Source organism: Barbatula barbatula, assembly GCF_947034865.1.
Source record: "Barbatula barbatula genome assembly, chromosome: 18".
NCBI lineage: Eukaryota > Metazoa > Chordata > Actinopteri > Cypriniformes > Nemacheilidae > Barbatula > Barbatula barbatula.
The window spans coordinates 10,671,558-10,692,149 of NC_136781.1; the positions used below are offsets into that span (position 1 = coordinate 10,671,558).

Below are 20,592 nucleotides of genomic sequence, written 5' to 3' on the forward strand. Positions count from 1 at the left end.
TCACTTGTTAAAAATCGTATTATATTAGGATTTCTTTATGAGTTTTATTCCCCCTGTCATAAGAAGCATTGTGTCGGTACATCCCATAAACTCTAATGATAAGATCAGTCCTTTCACACGTGAGATGTAAGTGATGTGATGCCCCCAGTGCTCATACATTGATTTTCAGAACTTTTGAAGGCTTTTGAAAAATTCTGTTGAAATCTTGAGTAGGTTTCTTGCGTCAGTTTCCTTCCCACAATTCCCTATATTTCCTTTTGAAGGCTGTGGCAATCCAAAGATAAGATGGTGCATTTGTGTTCTCGCTGTCGGAATGAGAGATTGAGTTATCACCACAAGATCCATTTCAATCGTGATGCAAGATCTGTTTATCCGTTTATTTATTAGGAAACATGAGACTTTTTTATTGAGGGCAATTATTGATTATAAACATTTCCTTGACTTTCAGCCACAGTGAAGGGCGGAAGTCATAAATGATTGATGTGGTGCAGATTCATTGGCCATGCAGCTCAAAGGTATAGTTCACCCACAATGAGAATCAAAAGCATCTTTTAGAAACAAAATAATGACGATAGAAATAACATAATTGTCATTTTAATGTACACTAAACTAACTATTTAATGCTAAAACTTCACCATCTTATTTTTCTAACTCTCACATATCAGAATGCAATGTCACTTTAAAAAACGTTTTTAATGACTTATTAATTTATTGCTGTTGGATGTCAAAAATTCAAGATCAAGGATCTAGACATCATTCATCCACATTTGAAAGTAGTGTTACCTTAGCAACACCCCTCACAGACTGTATCCATCGGTAATAATGACCAACATGCGTGTACACACCATACTTCCCTTTCTTGGCACATTCCTCTCCCCAACTTACAATACCTGTTAAGAACCATGTGTTGTGGTAACGCATGACATGGGGTCCCCCACTGTCCCCCTGACACGCATCCTTCGGCCTGTCCGAGTACCCAGAACAAAACATAAAGGGGGTAATCGGATCACTACTGCTTTCCATGCATACTGTTCTGTCCACATAGGGCAACTCAACTCTTTGTAAAATCGTCGCACTTTGTCCCTGGAAGCGCAGCCGGCCCCAGCCGCTGACCACAGCCAAAGATCCAGACTGGAGCAAGGTACTGGAGAAGCTCATGGGCCCAAGGCAGACAGGCCGTACCATTTGAGTAAACCGAATGGGGGTGCGTAGACGCAACAAGGCGATGTCATGATTGTAAAGGCTTAATTGGGGGGCGTAACGTGGATGTGAGACAGTACGGGTCACGTCTAGATTCTGTTCTGCGTCTTCGATCTTGTTGATGTCGTGGTCCCCTGTGAAACAAGAGTGTTTTTTGCTTGCACCCTGTTTATGTTTGCAGTCATTCTATATAAATCAAAATAATTTCTGCTGTCATGTTCAGCTGTTATGTCTTACCAACTCTGACGAAGAATGATCCATTCCGGTTCCCCACCAGACAGTGAGCAGCTGTAATGACCCAAACCTCGCTCAGTACGGAGCCTCCACAGAACACTTGCCGCGTTGAGCGGGACACCAGTGCCACCTAGAGATCAAATGACAATTTCTACAGTATAAATTACATTATGGGGTGCACAAACCGCTTTGATTAGATTGGCATGTACCTGCCAAGGGATTTGTCCAGGTAAAGCTGCATTTCCACCGACAATTCTGCTCTTTGGGTGACTTTCTGTTGGCATAGGAGACATCAAATAGTCATCCAGATTCCATCTATGGAGTTTACTAAAAGAGGGTATGATTTTGCTTCCCTTTTGTTTGGAAGCTGTTGAACTGGTCTGATTTTCGGATATGCTAGATGTGAATGCGACTGTCCTGTTGGAAGACTCTGCAGTTTTGTTTATTGTGGAGGTTGAGCCACTGTCAAATGATCTCACAGCTGTTTTGATGGTTCTGCCACAGGGAAACTTCACTGGAAACCCATACAAACGCACAAAGAAGAAAAATTGCATTGTTGGTATACAGTACTACGTAAAACAGGCGGTTCTTATTTTTTGGCAGTATATCAATTGATTTCTAAACAAACTTGTTGTAAAAAGGTTTATTTTTAAAGAAGAACTTTTGACATTGTTATGCTATGTTCTATATACAACATTTTGAGTGTCATGGGTGAGTAAATGAGGACAGAATTTTCATTTTTGTGTGAACTGAAATAGTGTTTCCTTTTAGATAGGACACAATATATTACCTATGGGTTCACAACTGAAACCATCTTCCATGAGTGTGTAACCAGATGCACACTGACATTCTGCCCCACGAGACTCCAGCAGAATACAGAAGTGATCACAGCCACCGTTATCAATATTACACTGTCTGGCAGTCACTGAGAAACACCACAAAACATCCATCTGTTTATCTTTGGGAATTCGCAAAACAAGGTGGGCTCTAATTGTGTGAGATCTTGTCTAACCTATTTCACAGTTTTGGCCATCAAAGCCACGCAGACAGTTACAGGTGTATGTTCCCATCTGGTCCACACAGGTGCCTCGGTTCTGACAGGGTGTTGATTTACACTGGTCGCCATCTAACGGACAGCGTTTGTTATTTATAAAAGATAATTTCTTTGTGTTGTTTACCATTTGATTTCAGGTTCAGATTTTTCCTTTGCTTATTCAGCTCTTTAATTGGAATTCAGAATCTGTATTAAATAACAGATTCTTGTACAATGAATATTTGTTTAATGTATTTGTTTGATAGCTCGCTAAAGAAAAGAAAGTTCTTGAGCTGTTCTTAGAGTGGATACTGGCACATACCTCCATTGTCCACATATTGAGTTTAAGCAAATATCACAGTAAATTATTAAACAAAAACGTACCCTCATAACCTTTCCAAAACTCCATCTGAAAAACAAGAACCAAACAGACATTTATACGTAGCAGCTTAGGGGAAATTGTGTTGGAAAAAATGCAAAGAGAGAAAAGTCTCATAAGTTGTTCATAAGAATGTTGTCCATTTTAGTTTTTGCCCTCTTGGCTCTTTTATCTTCACCAGTTTCTCCTAATGTCTTCCATACATTTACAGCAAAAAGAAATATGGCAAACCTAAAAGACATTGGTACTCACTGTCTTTTCATCATTTTCAAATGCTTCTCTGGCCTCCTCCAGCACACACTTCTCCTCTATACACTCTCTCTCCACATTTCCCTGTAGGAACTCTTCAAACAGTCCCGTGTTTGCCCGCCTGCGTCTCCACAAAATGCTGTCTGCCTTCTCTTCATCTAGAAACACTATACCTGGAGCTGGTTTATGAGAATTAAACAATATCATTAAAACTATGCAAGAAATAGACAAGTTTGAATTATAACCCCAGAGTCAGAAGGTATGCCAAGTAGGCCTACAGTAAGAAACAAGTGTAATGTCGAAAGTTCAGTGTGTTTGTAGGTCTTACCTGCGAAAGCCAGTAGCCAGATATATAGGCCGAAAACAATAATGAATGAGGCCATCAGACAAATCAAAACAAGTCCTTTATTCCACAGCAAGTCGACAAATAACCCAAGTCGAAGATCCAAAGTACACTAGGCTAAAGCACACATCTGTTGCGGGACATGATATGAGTAAGAGAAAAAAAAGATTCTTTTAAATATGTTTTGTTAAAAATCATTACTGTGGCCGATATAACTGTAACTTTTAAAATCTTATTGTTAAGTATTGCAACCATTTTCATATTTTCCCTCCAGTATCAGAATCGTCAAAATCGTCTTGTCAAGGATCAAGTCGCCGCAAGATGGCGCCAAAGCTCCAACGCGTAGCTCAACAACGTAATTTGCAAACTTAACGGTTTTTAATTTCCCACCAATTTAGTTAAGGATTTACTGACTGCATCAGAAAATATATGACATCTCAAAGCTTTGGTACATGTAATATGTCCATCTTTTAATAAAACATGTATAATTTGTGTTTTTCCCCATATAATAGATGGACACAGCATTGGCAGCAGCAGAGAGGGCTTGTATCAGCCTGCTGGATAACAACCCAATCTAAGATCCAGTTCCACTGTAAGTGGTCTTGCTCTCTTCTTTCCCCTGGGAATCGGCTATTTTCTCAGATGGCGCTTTCCTATTGACTGCTGGTTTTTCGTTTTCATGCACCCATTATAGTGCTGAATTATTTATTCGTAAGTAATTAACACTAGACATCCATCCATCCGTATATAAGTGCCAATCTATTTGTGATGGGAGTTTGGATGACAACATTTCATGGTGCAGTCCACAAACTGTTATTGCAGCTAAGAGCTGGAGTAAAATGACTACATCACTCAAAACTTGTGTAATTACTGCACAGTGCACTTGAAAAGCTTGACCTCCAGTTAGCCTTGAATTCACATCTATTTTCTAAAACACTGTCGGTCTGTGTAGCTAAATGATGAGGTATTTTTAAGCAGGAGTGGTATGACACACTGTCCCATGGTAGCATTTGATTACACTTCTGTATCATCATAACCCCATTGCACTTTTATAAGGGAAACATATACGTTTTCAGTTGTCTAGTTTTGGGGTGCAGAAGATATGAATAAACTGATTTATAATGCAGCACTATTGATTTCAGCACTGACGTGCGCCTCTCCTCCACCTGCCCTGCGTGCTGCTGGGAATTGCCGGTGTCTCCAATTTGATTAGAGGCAATGCCAAAGGATCTGCCCGCTCCTGTAGATGTAAAAATGTGATACCTGTTCAGTGTAATCGATGGAGAGCATCTTCACCCAGGGGGAGTATGCAGATCGCAGAGGTCCCAGTCTTGTGAACTCTGCACAGGGTCCATGTAGCTCATTAGACTCCATGAAAACTATTATTTTTGGCCTCAGAAACAGCACCAGACTGGCTGTAACTTACCGTGCTGCGTTTGGGTTCTGTCCTCCCCGGTCGTGACAATCTGGATGACCTGCAGTACTGTAGGACATTTGGCAAAATGTGAAGTATACAACAAGCGCACTGCACAGAATGATGTATCCCACAATGCAATGTGCTTGATCTTCTACTGTCAGACAAATGAAACCGAGCCAAAACAGATTCAAAATTAATAAAAATAGTTTTTAGAGTATTTTTGTATTAGGGCTGTACAATAATCAAAATGATTATTTTAATCACAATTATTCTGTCAGGTAACGTTAGCTGTTAATAACATTTTACAGCTCTCGCTGTTGAACGTCTGTGACACTGCATTTCAAACTGTGCTATATATAATCACACTGCATCCTGAAAATAAACAATTTCTGATCTTATCATGATTATGTTTAGCTATTAAACATTGATATCACAACAATTATGATTAATTAATGATTAACATGTTTATCACTGTATTACGCATACTGTTTTGCTTAAAGAATATACTGCTGAGCATTGATAAAGAAGCACGAGATTGAATTCTGATCATAGTCAGACTACAGTCACTTTTGAGCTCAGGTCCACAGTTGTGTTCAAATTATTCAAAAAATACAGAAGCTTAAATCTTTCGAATATAATGGAATCTAAGTGCAAAGGTGGTCTTATGGAATAGCAGTGTTCAGTGGTTGCATACCTCTGAGTCATGGATACATTAGGTCATCCAGGTATTGTTTGCAAACTGCACAAACAGTAGTTTGTTTCATATTAAGATTAACTTCTTAGTGAATGTTTCACCTCAATTTGTTTGTGACAGCACACTTAGTCATCTGCGAGTTTCTGGAAATGCAAAATGCTTCCTGATCATTCTTGGACATTTGGCACCTGCGTTATTAATGTGTACCCATTAATGTGTATAATAAGTAAATTTGTTAGTATCCTGAGCATTTAAAAAGTGTATCTGTGTATTGAGTTTGATTCAGTTGATTACACGTAATAATGCCACAGAGTGTTATACAGTTTCTCTTGAGTTCTCCAGAGACAGTGAGACAGCAGGCCAGACGGCACATATAGAATAGTGAAGATCACAGAGAATAGTGAGAACAGAGAAACATCACACAGACACAGACAGAAAATAGCACAGAGGAGACAGAGAAAGCTTGTAATTACTTCACGTACTGCTTTCTACATTTTTGGAGGAAAATGACTAAAATAAACTTTGCACCTTTGCAACTTTGAATATAAAGAGAGACTATGAATAGCAGCCTGTCTAAGCAGAGCCTTCACATCACGCATGTACCAGAATCTGTGCCTTTAGTTAAGAGAGATTAGTGACTCATTTTGTAAATCCTTTCTGTTGTCTTCCCCCTCTGAAGCTGAGAACGGACATCAGTCACTTCATGTGCTGTGTGTTGTCCTGCTGGAACATGGGGGTGTTTTTAATCTCAGTGGGAAAATAGAAATTATTTATTAATATTATCAATTACAGTACATTTTAGAACAAAAACACTTGCAGATCTTTTGTGCTGCTTCAGGTTTTGTGCTCAAGTTTAGATTTTTGGAACTGAAGACAAAAAGAGTGATTTGTTCTGGATGTCCTTTATAAGATGTTAAAGGGATACTTCACACAAAAAGGAAAATTCTGTTATCCGTTACTCACTTAGATTAGAGTTGTTCCAAATCCGTATACATTTCTTTGTTCTGATGAACACAGAGAAAGATATTTAGAAGAATCCTTATAACCAGACTATAATTTGCCTCCCATTGACTCCCATAGTAGTAGAATTACAACGGTTAAAAATGCCTCAGAACTGGTTGCTGTCCTACAGTCTTCAAAATGTCTTCTTTTGTGTTCAACAGAAAAAAACTAAATTATAAAGTTATTTTTCCTACTATGGGAGTCAATGGGTGGCAAAATCTGTTTGGTCATATGCATTCTTCCAAATATCCTTCTCTGTGTTCCTCAGAACAAATACATTGATGCTGATTTGGAACAACTTGAAGGTGAGTAAATGATGACAGAATATTAATTTTTGGGTCAAGTATCCCTTTAAGGTAAATCAAGGTTGTTTATGTTTATTCCATGTAATCATATCAAGTTCTGATGTGTGTGCCTCATGTAAGTTATGACTAGAAACGTCCCATTTATTTTCAAATGTGAGTACTGCTGTTGGCTTTGAAATCTGTCTCCCTTTCGCCATTAAATCACACAGTGCTTGCTTTCCTCCTGTGGGTACAGTTATAAATGGAAAGACTGCAGGCCTGAAGGATCTGCCCAGGCGTAAGATCCCTGTACATAACCATTGACATTATTCTGGTATTTGTGAGAGCGCACCTCTGTTAACTAGCACAGTCCTTCTGTGAGCCCGAAAGGGTAATGTTTCACAGCCCCTTTGTGCAACTCCAGTCTGACCCAATCTAAGCAGCTGACATTTAAACAATCTGACGAACGAGCGACAGTCTGTTTGGGTAAGGAGACTGAAGTTTTCGCGGCAGTCCCAGCAAAACGTAGGCGCGGACTATTTTTTGTGAAAATTTGTTGGTAAAATAGGTATTATTTCCTTTAAGATTAGGCTGTAATAATAACCCTAATGTCAACTATTCTTTTAATAATTTAGTACTACAGAATGTTCTCAGGCCTCAAGGATTTATCTAATGACCAAATGAGACAAACATGCTTTGTTCACTTATTATGACAAAGGAAAGTTCACATTTTGCATGGTAAAATATCACAACATAAGAGGTTGCTTTGCTTTGGTTTTTATGATTTTTACAAGCTCTTTGCAGCTCAGTGTTTGGCTAGTCTTCTGCGGATCAGCCTGCGCAGAGCTCCTCAGTTAATGTTAACTGATCACAACTTCAGAAACTCAAGAGCCAGTTGCTATGAAGTCTAATGCTTACCCACAGCATTCTAGGCAACAGAAGCAGAGAAGCTGTACTGAAAAGAGCAAAGTATGAAATAGGGAGAGTGAGAAGGGTTGAAAGTCATGTATCTCCACCCTCTGTACAGTGTATTCAGTGTTTGTATTGTACTGCATTTAGACTAAATGTTTTTTAGACATCTGGAATTAAACATAAAAATTAACAATGTTTTAGAATGCCATATCAGTTTCAGCTGTGAGCATTGACACTGTGTTGCATAGAGTCATAAACCCAATGGGGTCAATTATGCCAATTTTAGGTTGAGGTGGTGAAAGAATTGTGACATTTGACCTCAGTTCTAACAGTTGGTTGACCCCATTGAGACCTGTCATTTAGCATATGTGCACCATTCAATATCAATGTATATCGAAAAAGGGCATCTAACTAAAACCTGAGCATAACAATGGTCCATGAATCACTTCCATGCTTTTTATTCCTCAAACACTTTCTCTCTGTCCCAGAAAATTATTTTAAGAACAATCCCTCTAGGTCCTAAAACTGTCCGCTCAAAACTAGCACTTTCAGACGGCATGTTACTTGATCCCTTATTTTCTTGAAGAAAAGTTATGTCTTTGAGCAACCATCTAAATAAGCTTTGTGATTTGAAATCAAGTGTTGATAGATTTTATTAAGCAGTAGATTTATAAATACAAAGATTGAAGAAGCAAACCTCTTATGCTTTGATTAAATTGTAAACTTTAAAGTTGTATTTTAAGATATCATTTTAAAGTGTCAGCCTCACAGATCTAGTTAGAAAAACATCAGCATGACTATTCCCTCACTGTAGAAAGTTAGCAATAATGTAAACTCAAACGCTCACAGCTAAATCTCCATGAACATCTGGATAATTGTTGCCCACATATATCAGAGGTCGAACCATTCATCCAGATAAGTATTTCAAGGACACCCCTGGAAATCAACACCTCTGAAAATAATTATAAGTCTTTAATCTTAACTCTCAGTTATTTTACAAATGTTATGGTTGATCGAGTGACAGCTGAGTGGTAGAATAGGCGATGTGTGACAGAGGGCCCTATCGTACACCCGGCACAATGCGGCGCAAGTGTTTTTGCAGGTTCAGCCAGATGCAGTTCTCATTTTCCAGTCCTGTGCCGCGTTGTTTGAATAGAAAATGTATTTGGGCTCATTTGTGCGCCCAATCCTCAATATGCGCCCATGGGCTATTTTGAGGAACTAAAAATAAACTGCGCCATAAACCTACTCAAACCTGATCTAAACTCTAAAGTCATTGGTGATGCTTTTGAAAAAAGTAAGCAATCGGGTGTGCGATAGGGGGACAAAAGACCACCCGAAAAATCTCATTGAACATTGCGTCGAACTTTGACTGGTCGTAGCTCAGAGCGAGTATATTGTAGAAACATGCGGGTTCCCACATTTGAAGAGGCTATCAGGCTCTATAAGAACATACATCACAATGGGGTGTAAGTTGTACCCCTGGGGTGTAAGAGTCCCCCATAATTCCCCATTGACAGGAAACATGCCCATATAAGGTGTAAAACGTCCCGTGTTGGATATCTTCGCCGTTCTACTACTTAGAGACAAGGGGGTGGCCTCACTTAATCTCAGAAAATGAGATTTTTCCATTTTTAGTGAAGTTTGAAGGCTAAATAGTGAATAAAATAAGTTTTTAGCAGTTCTGTGTATCTTATTTGCTCTCATTCAATTTCGACCCTCTGGACATCAACATCAGTCATTGACAACCTGTATCGGTCGACTACTAATCAATGCAGCCCTAACAAATCATTTAAGTTATTAACAGAATATAACATTCCTTTATCAACCAACATTTGGCCTGCAGTCTGTTGATTAAAAGCACAAGGTTCTAAACCATATCCAACTAGAAATTCAGAGATAAAAATGTATTTAAAAGTGTTCTTGATGAAATGGAAGTACTTTTCTGCATAGTTTAATGAAACCAATATACCATATTTTCACACAGTTTACATCTTAACTAGAAAAAGACAGTAGGCAACGGTAATCAAAATAGCAACAAGACAGTTGCAAAATAGTGAGATCATTATACAGAAAGTCGTGACCATATTTCATTGATCACACTGACCTAAATTACCTTTTGCTACTGAATGAGCCTTGCAAATATTGACTACATATTTGAAAATCTGTATTAAATGTTAATAGATCGAGCACCAAACCTTATTATGCATCTCGTAGTTCTTATGTCTGTAAATGAGATAGAATTGGTCCATTAATCTGCGCTGAAAACCCTCTCGTAAAAACATAGACATGCAAAATGATGCATGCCACTATTTTAAAGCATACAGTTTCTGTTTAGTGTGACCTCTAATTCTTTAATATTGTAAAATATATTCTATTGTAAATATTTAAATGATTTTATTCAGAAAAAGCAATTTACAGTTAATGTTGGTAAAAAATTGCACAATAACAGACTTATGATAGGAAATAAATACAAAATGAAAATAAAAAAATATACTAACACTTTTCTTTGTATAATATGTAGCTTGGATAAATGTATCTCCAATTAACAATTTTGTCCAACTTAAAAATCAGTAAGTTACATATTTATACAAATATAAAATAGCAACTGGGATTCAGTTTATTGAACTAAATTGAATTAAATAAAGATATTTGGCTCTAGACATGACAGACTCTACGTGTACTTTAGCAGTGATATTTGCATCACAGCAACAGGAACAGTGAAGGGCAAAGGGAGGTTAGATTAGCCTCCAGCCTCTTGCATGCTGAGAAGTGAATTCTTGTCTGACAAACCGCAAACCCAAAAGACACGCTGTGCTCAGATAAACCACTTTAACCCGCTTGTCTTGGATGGCCTCTTTTCTTGCCTTCCATCTTGAATTTAAAAAGGTGACTTTGTAGATCCCAACCTCAAACTGCCATAATTATTTGTGGAAGCAAACACCATTCTGGAAATCCAGTTGCAGGACAGTATTTCTTTTAACCCATTCCCTCACAACCCATTTGTACTTTAAAGTAGCCAAATTGAAAGATTTCTGTTCCAGTCTGAGAGAACAAAGGTTTGTAGTTTAAAGCTTTGTAGTGTCTTAAGAAGACTGGTCAATGAAACTCTAAAGGCCGTCCAGCACTCCCTAAAAATAGCAATTATGGATCCAGTTTTTCACACTCAGTGCTGTAATCTGTCAAGTGATGAACACAGTTTGTGCAGTAATTTGTTTCTGTGAATTCCTTATTGACTTTGGCATAGATAAACAGTATTTCACAGTAAAATATATGTTGTTTGATAGGTGTCAAAAGCGGACGAAGTAATCGTCAGAGGTCATGGAGAGTTGTTTAGTCGAGTTTGACAAGAGAAGGCTGTGAATCCTTGCAGCACTGGTCTTATGCTACAGTTTTTCTATCGATACACAAATGAAAGATAAACTTTCTGATAGACTTTGTCAATGCAACATAATAAAGCACAAAACAGTATTGCTGCAATCACATTTTATATAACCGACCCACTGGGTAACATTCTTTTAGGATGCGTTTTCATAGATGAAAAGAAACAAAAGTATGCATGATCACGCGTTGTTTCAGATTCAAATGTTTAATACATTTTAAAGTTTTGCCCTATTTGCACACGATTGCCTTGTCACTTATTCTTTGGAAAGGACTGTGCATTGCTATAGCTCACACCGAACAAGTAAAATACATTCTAACAACACTGATCAGTGTCAATATAAAGCCTTGAACACTCTTTTACAGCAATGATCAAACGGATTCTAAATTGGATAAAACATAACATACATATATAATAAATATACAGTATAATACTCGCACTCTAATACATAATTGTAAAATACAGTGATGCTTTCATTTTGTAAATGAAATTCATGCTATGCGAAGTTTATCACGACCCTTTTCTAACCGCAATAGTTGTTATATTATTTTTAGCATATATTATTTTTAAACATAGCCTATGAACCCTGTTGAATGCCGTCAGACTAGACTACAGGTGATTATATGCCTGTTACAGTCTAAGAAGGTGGTTCCTCGGTTTTATGCGCGTTGGCTTGCAGTGTGTCACCGCTGACGTCGACTGACACTCGGTGGAAGCCCCTCTCTTTCCCTCGCGCGTTTTCTTCTGCCGCTTGCTTCATTCGCGTGGTTATTTTCATCAGAGCACCTCGAGCTTCACGCTGGGGCCGTTTCTCTACATCAATGTGCATTAATGTAGGAGACAACGTGGAAGAGATAAGGTAAGATTTAAGCTTCTCGATAACAAAGACCACCGAAGGTCTTCCCTAGCGGCTGCGTGTATTTCTGACATTGGACTTGTTACTGCCACGCGCTTGTAAACTCGACTTTATGTTTAACCCGAGCGGCGTTGGTGGTGGTACATTTTGATAGATGGTAGCATACTGGACTTTTTCCTCTCGTGTTAAAATGAACTTTTGTTTATTTACATTTTGTTTCTTGCAGAGCTCTTATCTCATTACCTGGCACCTTTGTTTTGGATTTGCCGAGGATTTCGTAAACGAGCGTGGGTACACGACAGAAATATTTTGGGTTTTAGTCTAAATCGGGATCTATACATCCAAACTGGGATCTATGAGCGGAAAAGTGGCGAAGCCAAAAGAAGATAAGGATGCTTCAAAGGGTAAGAAACGAGTCTTGAACGCCTCGATGGCTCACCGTGCATCACAGGTTTAAAGCGACCGTGAGCTCATTCATCTCCCACTCGTTGCATCCTCCCACAATTCTGGAGAAGCAGATATTAGAAATTGGGCAAACGTCAAAGACAAACGTTTATGAGAAGGTCACGAAAAAAAAAAACATTTAATGGGTGATTATCAAGAGCCAAAATGTTACCACATGATGAACGACCTAATAGCCAAAGAACAAAAATCAGCACGTTGCCTTTCAGTCTTTTGTGCAGAGATGAATTACTGGGCTGTCGCTTTAACGTGGCTTGATGGCAATGAAACGAATGCAACTGCTTGATTATTATTGAGATGCTTTTTATTTTCTTATTTTGCACATTTTGGATGTGCGTAACCAGTTAGATCATAAAATATTTATTACATTTGCTATGATCTGCGCTGTGTGATGACGCTTAATCGTTTGTTTGGGTAGCTACTGCGCAAATGACTTATTGCGTAAAACTGAGCTTGCATGTCTCTGGAACAGCCGCGCTTCAGCGGGATGTAAACTGGCCAACCATTGCCATGGAGACAAAGGGATACAGGGTTGCCAAAGAAACCTCCGTGCGTTTAATTGATGTGCACGCTGGCCGTTGAGGTGTTTTCGGCGCAGTTTACGACGACATGAATGTGGCTCTTTGTTCTGTCTGGCGATAACGGACAGTTCAAAGTCTTGCACAGATTGACAAATTACCCAAACAAATGGCACTTTCTTGTAATTTATAATTCATTATGAAATATAAGATATTATATCATTTCCTCAAGAAAAATGAATAGTAATGATTATACTGTATAAATAGAGTTAATTTGCCTAAATATTTTTGTGTAATGCGAAGTTAATGATTTATAGATAAAATCATTTAAAAGGATTATTGCAGGGAAAATAAATATGAGTGTTTAATATTTTACTTTGAACAAATAGTTAACAGTATGAAAGCTCACATAAATGAAAAGACAGAGAATTATCATCTTCTAAAATTCAACATAATATCTTGTACTTTTTTATTTGTTTGTAATAAATACACAACAGAAAGAGAATTTTGTTTCCATTCAACACATTGTATGTGACTCATTCACTCAGCATAGCTTTAATCTTTTTTGTTTTGAGTTATTAGAGAACACATTGTAGTGGCTGCCCCTGCATCTTTAAAACTGTCAGGATTCCATTCGCTTTGTTTCTCTCACCAAGAAAAAATATGATAGATGCCAATGATTTCACATGTTAGAAAGTGTTTACTTTGCTTTATGCTAGATAGTGATAAACCTTAGGGGTTTACAACTGGTAATGCATTTTCTTAACAGCGCAAAAGGTTGTGGGTTTGATACCCAGGGGACATACTGATCAGATGTATAACTTGAGAGCATTGTCACCTTGGATAACTATCCCATTGTTATCTCTCTCCACTCTGTCTCTCTATTGAAAGAGGCAAAAGTAAAAAAGTACACAATTCTGTATTATTAGCATATTTGATGTGTCTAATTGAAGGGATTGTTAAATTTTCGTCTCTGTGAGTAGCTTACCTTGCAGTATTATTTAGACTAATGGCGTTGAATGCTCAAGGGCATATGACTAAAGCACAGGTTAATTAGCCAAAGGATAAATGCACAGGCCTTGGAAGGGCAGCACAGTGCCTGGAATTCTTTCTTATTTTCTTGCAGACATATTCAACCAGATGCAGTGCCAAACCAATAGACATCGGAAAGCATAATTTAGAGAAGCTCCATTAATCACAAAGCAGACACTTTATTTGTGCCCTGAGCTGAAACCTGCTCTAATCTTCCTGGAAAAGCTGCACCCCTGTTGCTGCAGCATCCAAATCCTCTGATGGTGTGACTGGAGGTGAAAAATAAACATGTTCCCTTGATCTGCTGGACCCTGAGTCAATTAAATAGCTGAATATGACTTGTGGGTAGTGGAATGTTCAGATTGTGTTTACACTGTGCCATTTTCAGCAAACAGTTGAAGGCTAAAATGATGGCAGTAACACAAAAGGCCTCTGAACTTGATGTTGCCACCCACATTTTACCCACAAGGTAAGGTGATATAAGCCATATAATTGGACACTGCGCTAAACTAAACACTTCTGTTCCCCTGAGATGAGCAGGGATACTAAAGAAAACACATTTTCACACAAATATTTAATACAATAAAAAAATATTGAAAATGAGCAAAAGTACTGGAGATAAGCATGCATGTAATTCAGTCTTGAACATGATTGCCACAGATAACAGCAGCTGTTTTGACTGAATTTTGTATATGTCTGACTGAATTTCCGGTGTAAGTACACAGTACTGTATAATGGCCAAAGTGATGTCCAAAAATTGACATCTTCACACTTTATATTTTATTAAGGTACTTTAAAAGTATTACAGTATCTTGCATTGGTGTGTTTTGGCATCAACTGAAGCTCAGCTTTCAGAAGAATTTATGGAGGCTTGGCAAGAAAAATACACAAAACACATGTGTTTTTGTTTATAAAGACTTAGCCAGGAGGATGACTACAAAATATTGCCACAGTAGAGGATAAACAAATATTAATAACAGAGACAATATTTGTCAATGTTTGCTTAATTTCCTGTGAGCTTTGTTTTTCTATCCATTTTTGGTATTTTATATTAAAAACCCATGTTCCATGATATTGTCCAATAATTACCTTCAAGTTAAGTGTTTTGTCATATTTGTACTATACATTTCATGTTTAGATAATGTTTACTCTAAACTGAAGGAGCATTCAAAGCAAAGATACAAACATGCTCCCGGACATCACTTTTGGCCACTACATACATTTACGTAATAATATGGAGAGTTATTTTGTCTAGATTTGATGACAGCAAGGCAGTTCCAACCATTATGTGTTGCTGTACAACATCACAGTGCGGTTACCGAACATATTAACATTATTAGAACACTGTATGTCCAGATTTGAGCACAGAAAATAACAGTTCCTCTATACTGTACTTCACAGTGCTACTTCAAAATCTCTTTTGATCTTCAAGACTGTGAAATCTGCATACCATGTATGCTTGTGTATACTGTATGTTAGTGCTTTCAAAAGGCTGTCTATGGGCAGTGTGATTTGGGACAGGGCTACGTGTTCTAGTCTGCAGCATCCTCAGCTCTAATGCATGCAGCCCTAAAGGAAAACTCCATCTGCATTAGAGATCTGTCACTCTGCATTGCTGCCCCGCAGTCTGAAATGTTTGGAAATGTCGCGGGTCCTGTCTTTATAGCTCTTCCCTCCACCTCATCAGTGACAGCTCGGCTGGTGAACGCTGCATGATTTGCACTTTCTGATTGGCTGGCCGTTTTCTTGGCGTAGCCACTTTCCAAACGTACCTCACAAGACCCCGCTGTCACATCACGGCCTCTGAATCTGCCTGATAAGAAAGAGGAAAACAATGCAACTCTTGCTTTCGTTTGTGTTGGTGAGCAGCGATGACATTTCAAGTGCCTCTACTCGCTTTGGCAGTTTGCCTAGTGAGTGTAATGGTTGACATAACTGTTTTTGTTGAGTAACAACGGAATAAATATTCATAGTGCAATCAATATTCAACTCATAGTTATGTCACTGTCAAACAAAGCAAAGCATACAGTAGCCTGACGATTTATATTTCATTCGGCCCTGCGACCTTCAAATCTCAGTTCTTGAGATGAATTGCATGGAGCACTAGTGAGCTCTTCTGAGGGGACTGGTGTTGAATGTTTCCTTCTTAGTTCATGTGTAAATGAGCTTTGTTTTAGGAGTTAGTTTATAAATGATTGCTCATATCAGAAGGTCACACTCACAACCGGGCTTTCCTGGTTCCTTCTTACCTATCGAGTTTCCTTTCAGATGGTTTCCCAAACCTTTGATGTCTGTCTTGAACTGTTAAAGGCGGGGTGTCCGATTTCGGAATTACGCTTGTTTAGACAATGCCGGGCATAGTACCAAAACAACCTTGTAGCCAATCAGCAGTAAGGTGCACAGTGCACAGGACAGACATTAGTCGAAAGTGAATGATGTGGTAAGGGGTATTGGGATATGTTTACATAAAGGATACATTTACAAAGAGGTTTAATTATACGTGAAAACAATTGATTAGAAAGAAACGGCAGACGTAGAGAGAGAGAGAGAGAGTGAGAGAGTGACCCTAAATGGGCCATTGTGCTAAATTTCAGCATTTTGACTGATGACAGAAGTCGACATGCAATGACTGTAATGGGATTTATTCAGCAATACATTTTCGAGGATTAAAACCCAATCAGTCTTTCTGAATTGTGCATGTAGTGCCTACTACATTCTAAATTGGGAATATTCAGCTCCTCAATATTTCCAGACGTTCCTATTGTAGCAGTGTACAGTTTATTGTACAGTAGTTTGGATGCTTTAGTAGAGAACAATACAGTATGCCAAGCATTATTAATAAAGTCTAATCTCTGAAATAAGCATTTTCACAACCTGTCTTGATCACATTAATAACCAAATCAATTAGGCCGGATCTGGTTTACTGTATTGTTGAATTCTTTCATCACGCTAATGGCTTGATTCAGAGAACATATTTAGTGTAGGTGTGGGATTACGTGGCATTTCAGGATTTTTGATAACAGGTCTGTCTGAATGGAATTGTATGTGGTTTAGAAAGGCATTTCTATTTCTGTGCCATTTAGTTTGTTGAAATGTTTGTATATTCAAGTTGAAGTTCACCCAAAAAGTACAATCCTGTCATCATTTACTGACCCTCTTGTCATTTTAAACCTGTATGACTTTCTTTCTCCTGCAGAACACAAAATAATATATTTTAAAGAATGTTGGTAAACGAAAGGAAGACGGCACCCATTGACTTGCATTGGTTTTGTGTCCGTACAATAGAAGTGAAGGGGTGCTGTTTGGTTACAACATTCTTCAAAATGAAAATCATGTAAATTTGTAAATGATGACAGAAGTTTACTTTTTGGCTGAACTATTACTTTAAACATAAGAAAGACTGATTGACGAAACATTGTATCTTACATGGTACATACTAAGTTCCCCATAGACTACAGTTTTGCTTTCAATTATGGACCAACAAATTGCTTGTCAAAAATCACGTTTGGCCTGTTAAGGACAAGTTGTGTAACATTATGGAATTTCTGCATTAAAGCTAATCAAATGTAAAATATAATCTGTCCATTTTGGTTGGGTTTCTCAGCAATAAATGCCATTTCAGGTCACAAACCATTTCACTGGGATTGCAAGAAATTGGTTCTATTACGAGACTCTCACAGAGTCAGACAGTATGGTAATGGTTTTTAGTAGAAAACATACACATGTTCTTAGACATCCGACAGCAGCATGTAATCACTTATTTAAAGCCAGGTCACATCTACACAATACATATAGATCCACAATGCATCTCAATAGATAGAGTAGGAGCTTAAAGAGTGCATCTTTCTAGAAACAACCCTTTCTCCTCAGACTGTGCCTCACTGTTACTGTAGGCAGTAGAGTTACAGAAACAGCAAGTGGATAATTACAGTAATGCTTGCTGTTTGTCACACAGTGTCCAGTGATCCATGTCAACTGACTGATATTCTGCCCCAGTGGTCACAGCGCATGTGACATTTCAAACCAAAGAGCAGCAGCAGTCGCAACAGTTCAGTCCTGAAATCATCACAGCATCCTGTTGATTTATGTGGCCGTGTCAGTGAAGCCCTGCATTATTTGTTCAGTCCCACAGGGTGCTGTGGAGATTGTGTTGTGTTTAATTACACTTCCCCTGGGCCTGTACAGGGCACCGCTTAATGGGATTTCATTTTCTCATGCAAAGCTAACACATGACATGTTGTTTATGAATTTGCGGGCAAGTTTAATGCTAGGTGATTGACGGGCGCTAAAGTTGCCAACTTTGCGTATAGGCTACCGGCATTCCTTGTAGTCAGGTCTAGGGGTTCTAACTACACTAAAAATAGTTTCAAAACACCTTGTTTGCATAAAATTGATTAACTTTAAAATTTGTGGCATCGCTAGACACGCCCACTTCTTGTCCTGTTTTGCTAGTGTCGCCAAGCTTCCATAGAAATGAATGAAACCGTGTTGCTCCGTACTGCTGCTAGTCTCTGGCGGTGTGCACGCAGCTTTACCGATCTGTTACACCCAGATGAAACCATTTAAAGCCAGTTGGTGTTGACGTGATATATGTGACAAGTAACCATTTGAGACAACATGCCGTTTGGACATCAGGTGGCTGGAACTCTGAAACTACTATCACAGTCTTCAGTTCATGCTATCATTTCCCATGGGTGTTTTTCCCAAATACTTTTTTCCATAGTGCTACATAGGGCTCAATAATTAAAATCCATGCTTTAATCAGTAAATCCCACTGGTATTGGGATCCAGAGGCTTTTTGTCGTAAGGTATGACTGAAAGTTTGTAGCGGAAGGCTAGGTCAGACAATTGATTCAGAGACGACCTGTGGTCTCATTCCTTTAAGATGCCAGACATCAGTTGAACAACAGCCAGCCATTAGCTTACTGCTGTACAAGCAAAGACTGTTGAATTTCTCAGTGTCTGTCTTAACAAATGTTTCAGAAGCATTGACTGGAGAAGCCTGAGTGCTTCCACAAAGTGTCCATCAGTCCACAGTTTGACACCATTCTAGCAAAAGCAAACATTACCTAAATGCACACTGTTAGTGTCTGGCACTACTTCAAGTTACCCTTCAAGACAAGCTTATTTAAGCCCTTCTGTGGAGGTTAATGCGCTGTAAGAATTTGTATTTTGAAATACAGAAAACGATTTGTTTTATGAAATGTATACTTCGTGACCAGAATTTCTGGCTCTTCATTAATACATTTTTTTCTTGTATCATCAAATATAACATCTTAACAGATTGTGAATATATATATATTTAAGGCTGAGATTATCATGTGAGTGGTCAACGATGCCATATCATAGAATAAATTCATGTTCTGTTCCCATTGAGTTTAACGCTATTGACCAGATTGATGTCTGGGTTTACATGGTCACAAAATAGCTGTTTCACTCAGAGCCGTTTTTATTCTTTAGAAGACTATGTGCTAGAGGCGCAAGCGCCTCTTTTGGCGTAAAAAAACACACAGTGAAAATCAGCGCTGAAAAGGTGTGGACAGGTGTTTTTGCGACTGACCTTATTGCACATGCATTTGTAGAAGTTTCTTCTTCAGACGCAAGTTTATGGGAGGAGAGGAGGCTATTTGAATGGATCACGCAACACAATTAGAATTTTCTTAGGTTTGCGCTCGTCATTGTAATGGTATTTAACACGTTTTTTTACACCCATAAAAGCTTGTCTTAAACCCTGTGCTAATATGTGCTGCTCTTCGTAGATTGTGCTGGCCATTATGGGAATACGTTTTTTGTATGTGCGCATTGGTAATCACCCACGGAATTTTACAGTCCCATTTTTTTAAACGCTCCCTGTTTAGTGCATCTGGCCCTAAGTCTAATCAACATTATTACACGGATTAGATACAGATATTATCCTTTTGTGAGACGATTGTCAGCTCAGCGTTTCCTTCACCACTTTTTTGACTTTTAGCCCTTCTTCAGAAGTTTATTTCAGGGACCAGGGAATTTCACCCATGTGTATACTTTGGATTTTACCTCCTCTCCGAGTAATTTGGAACCAACCAGATTTTCAGAAAACAATGAATCTCCATCTGCCTCATTATTGTGCAGTAATGATGTTTAAATGATTGATGAGAACTCACAGGCTCAGGGGTTGTTGTTTACATCGTTTCTCAAACGTTTGACTAATCGTTCGGTTTCTTAAGCCTAAGGATATATGTACCATATGTGAGCGACTACTTTTTTGTGACTTGTGTACAATGGCATGTGATCTTATGTCTCCAAGCACAATCTTATCTGAGGAACTCGAGTTTACAGAGAAGAAACGAAGTAAGACATAGTGAGAATGAAGGCGGCTGGAAATAGCTTCGCCGTTGTTCCCGGAAGCTGATTTCACACTCTGCAGTGATGGATGTGAGGTATGTGTGTGCTTTGTGTTAGTGTCAGGAGCACGTACACAGGGGAAGGAGTCATTTACATTAAGAGACAGCCGAGGCAAAAAACTGAAATAAGTAGCGAGCAAACCGTCACAGACTCTGGCTCAGATGTCTTGAGCTGTCGCACGAAGAGATTATGTTGGTGAAATGATGCTGAC

The 20,592-nt window shown here is 38.5% G+C and overlaps 2 protein-coding genes across 2 annotated transcripts in view; one reads left to right on the plus strand and one right to left on the minus strand.

Annotated features, from left to right (window-relative positions):
• Positions 1-341: 341 nt before the first annotated feature.
• Positions 342-3,746, minus strand: f9a (coagulation factor IXa). The gene is made up of 8 exons (XM_079479225.1): positions 3,424-3,746; positions 3,099-3,274; positions 2,852-2,876; positions 2,447-2,560; positions 2,225-2,359; positions 1,644-1,948; positions 1,438-1,564; positions 342-1,334 (listed from the first exon to the last, which is right to left on the minus strand). The coding sequence occupies exons 1-8, from the start codon at positions 3,476-3,478 to the stop codon at positions 754-756; spliced, it is 1,518 nt and encodes a 505-aa protein (XP_079335351.1). The 5' UTR covers positions 3,479-3,746; the 3' UTR covers positions 342-753.
• An 8,068-nt stretch (positions 3,747-11,814) lies between these two features.
• fgf13a (fibroblast growth factor 13a) overlaps positions 11,815-20,592 on the plus strand; it is a 79,934-nt gene continuing 71,156 nt past the window's right edge. The window contains exons 1-2 of the mRNA XM_079479351.1: positions 11,815-11,988; positions 12,212-12,389. Of these exons, the coding sequence (XP_079335477.1) occupies positions 12,341-12,389 (49 nt within the window). The 5' untranslated portion in view covers positions 11,815-11,988; positions 12,212-12,340. The remainder of the gene's footprint in view (positions 11,989-12,211; positions 12,390-20,592) is intronic.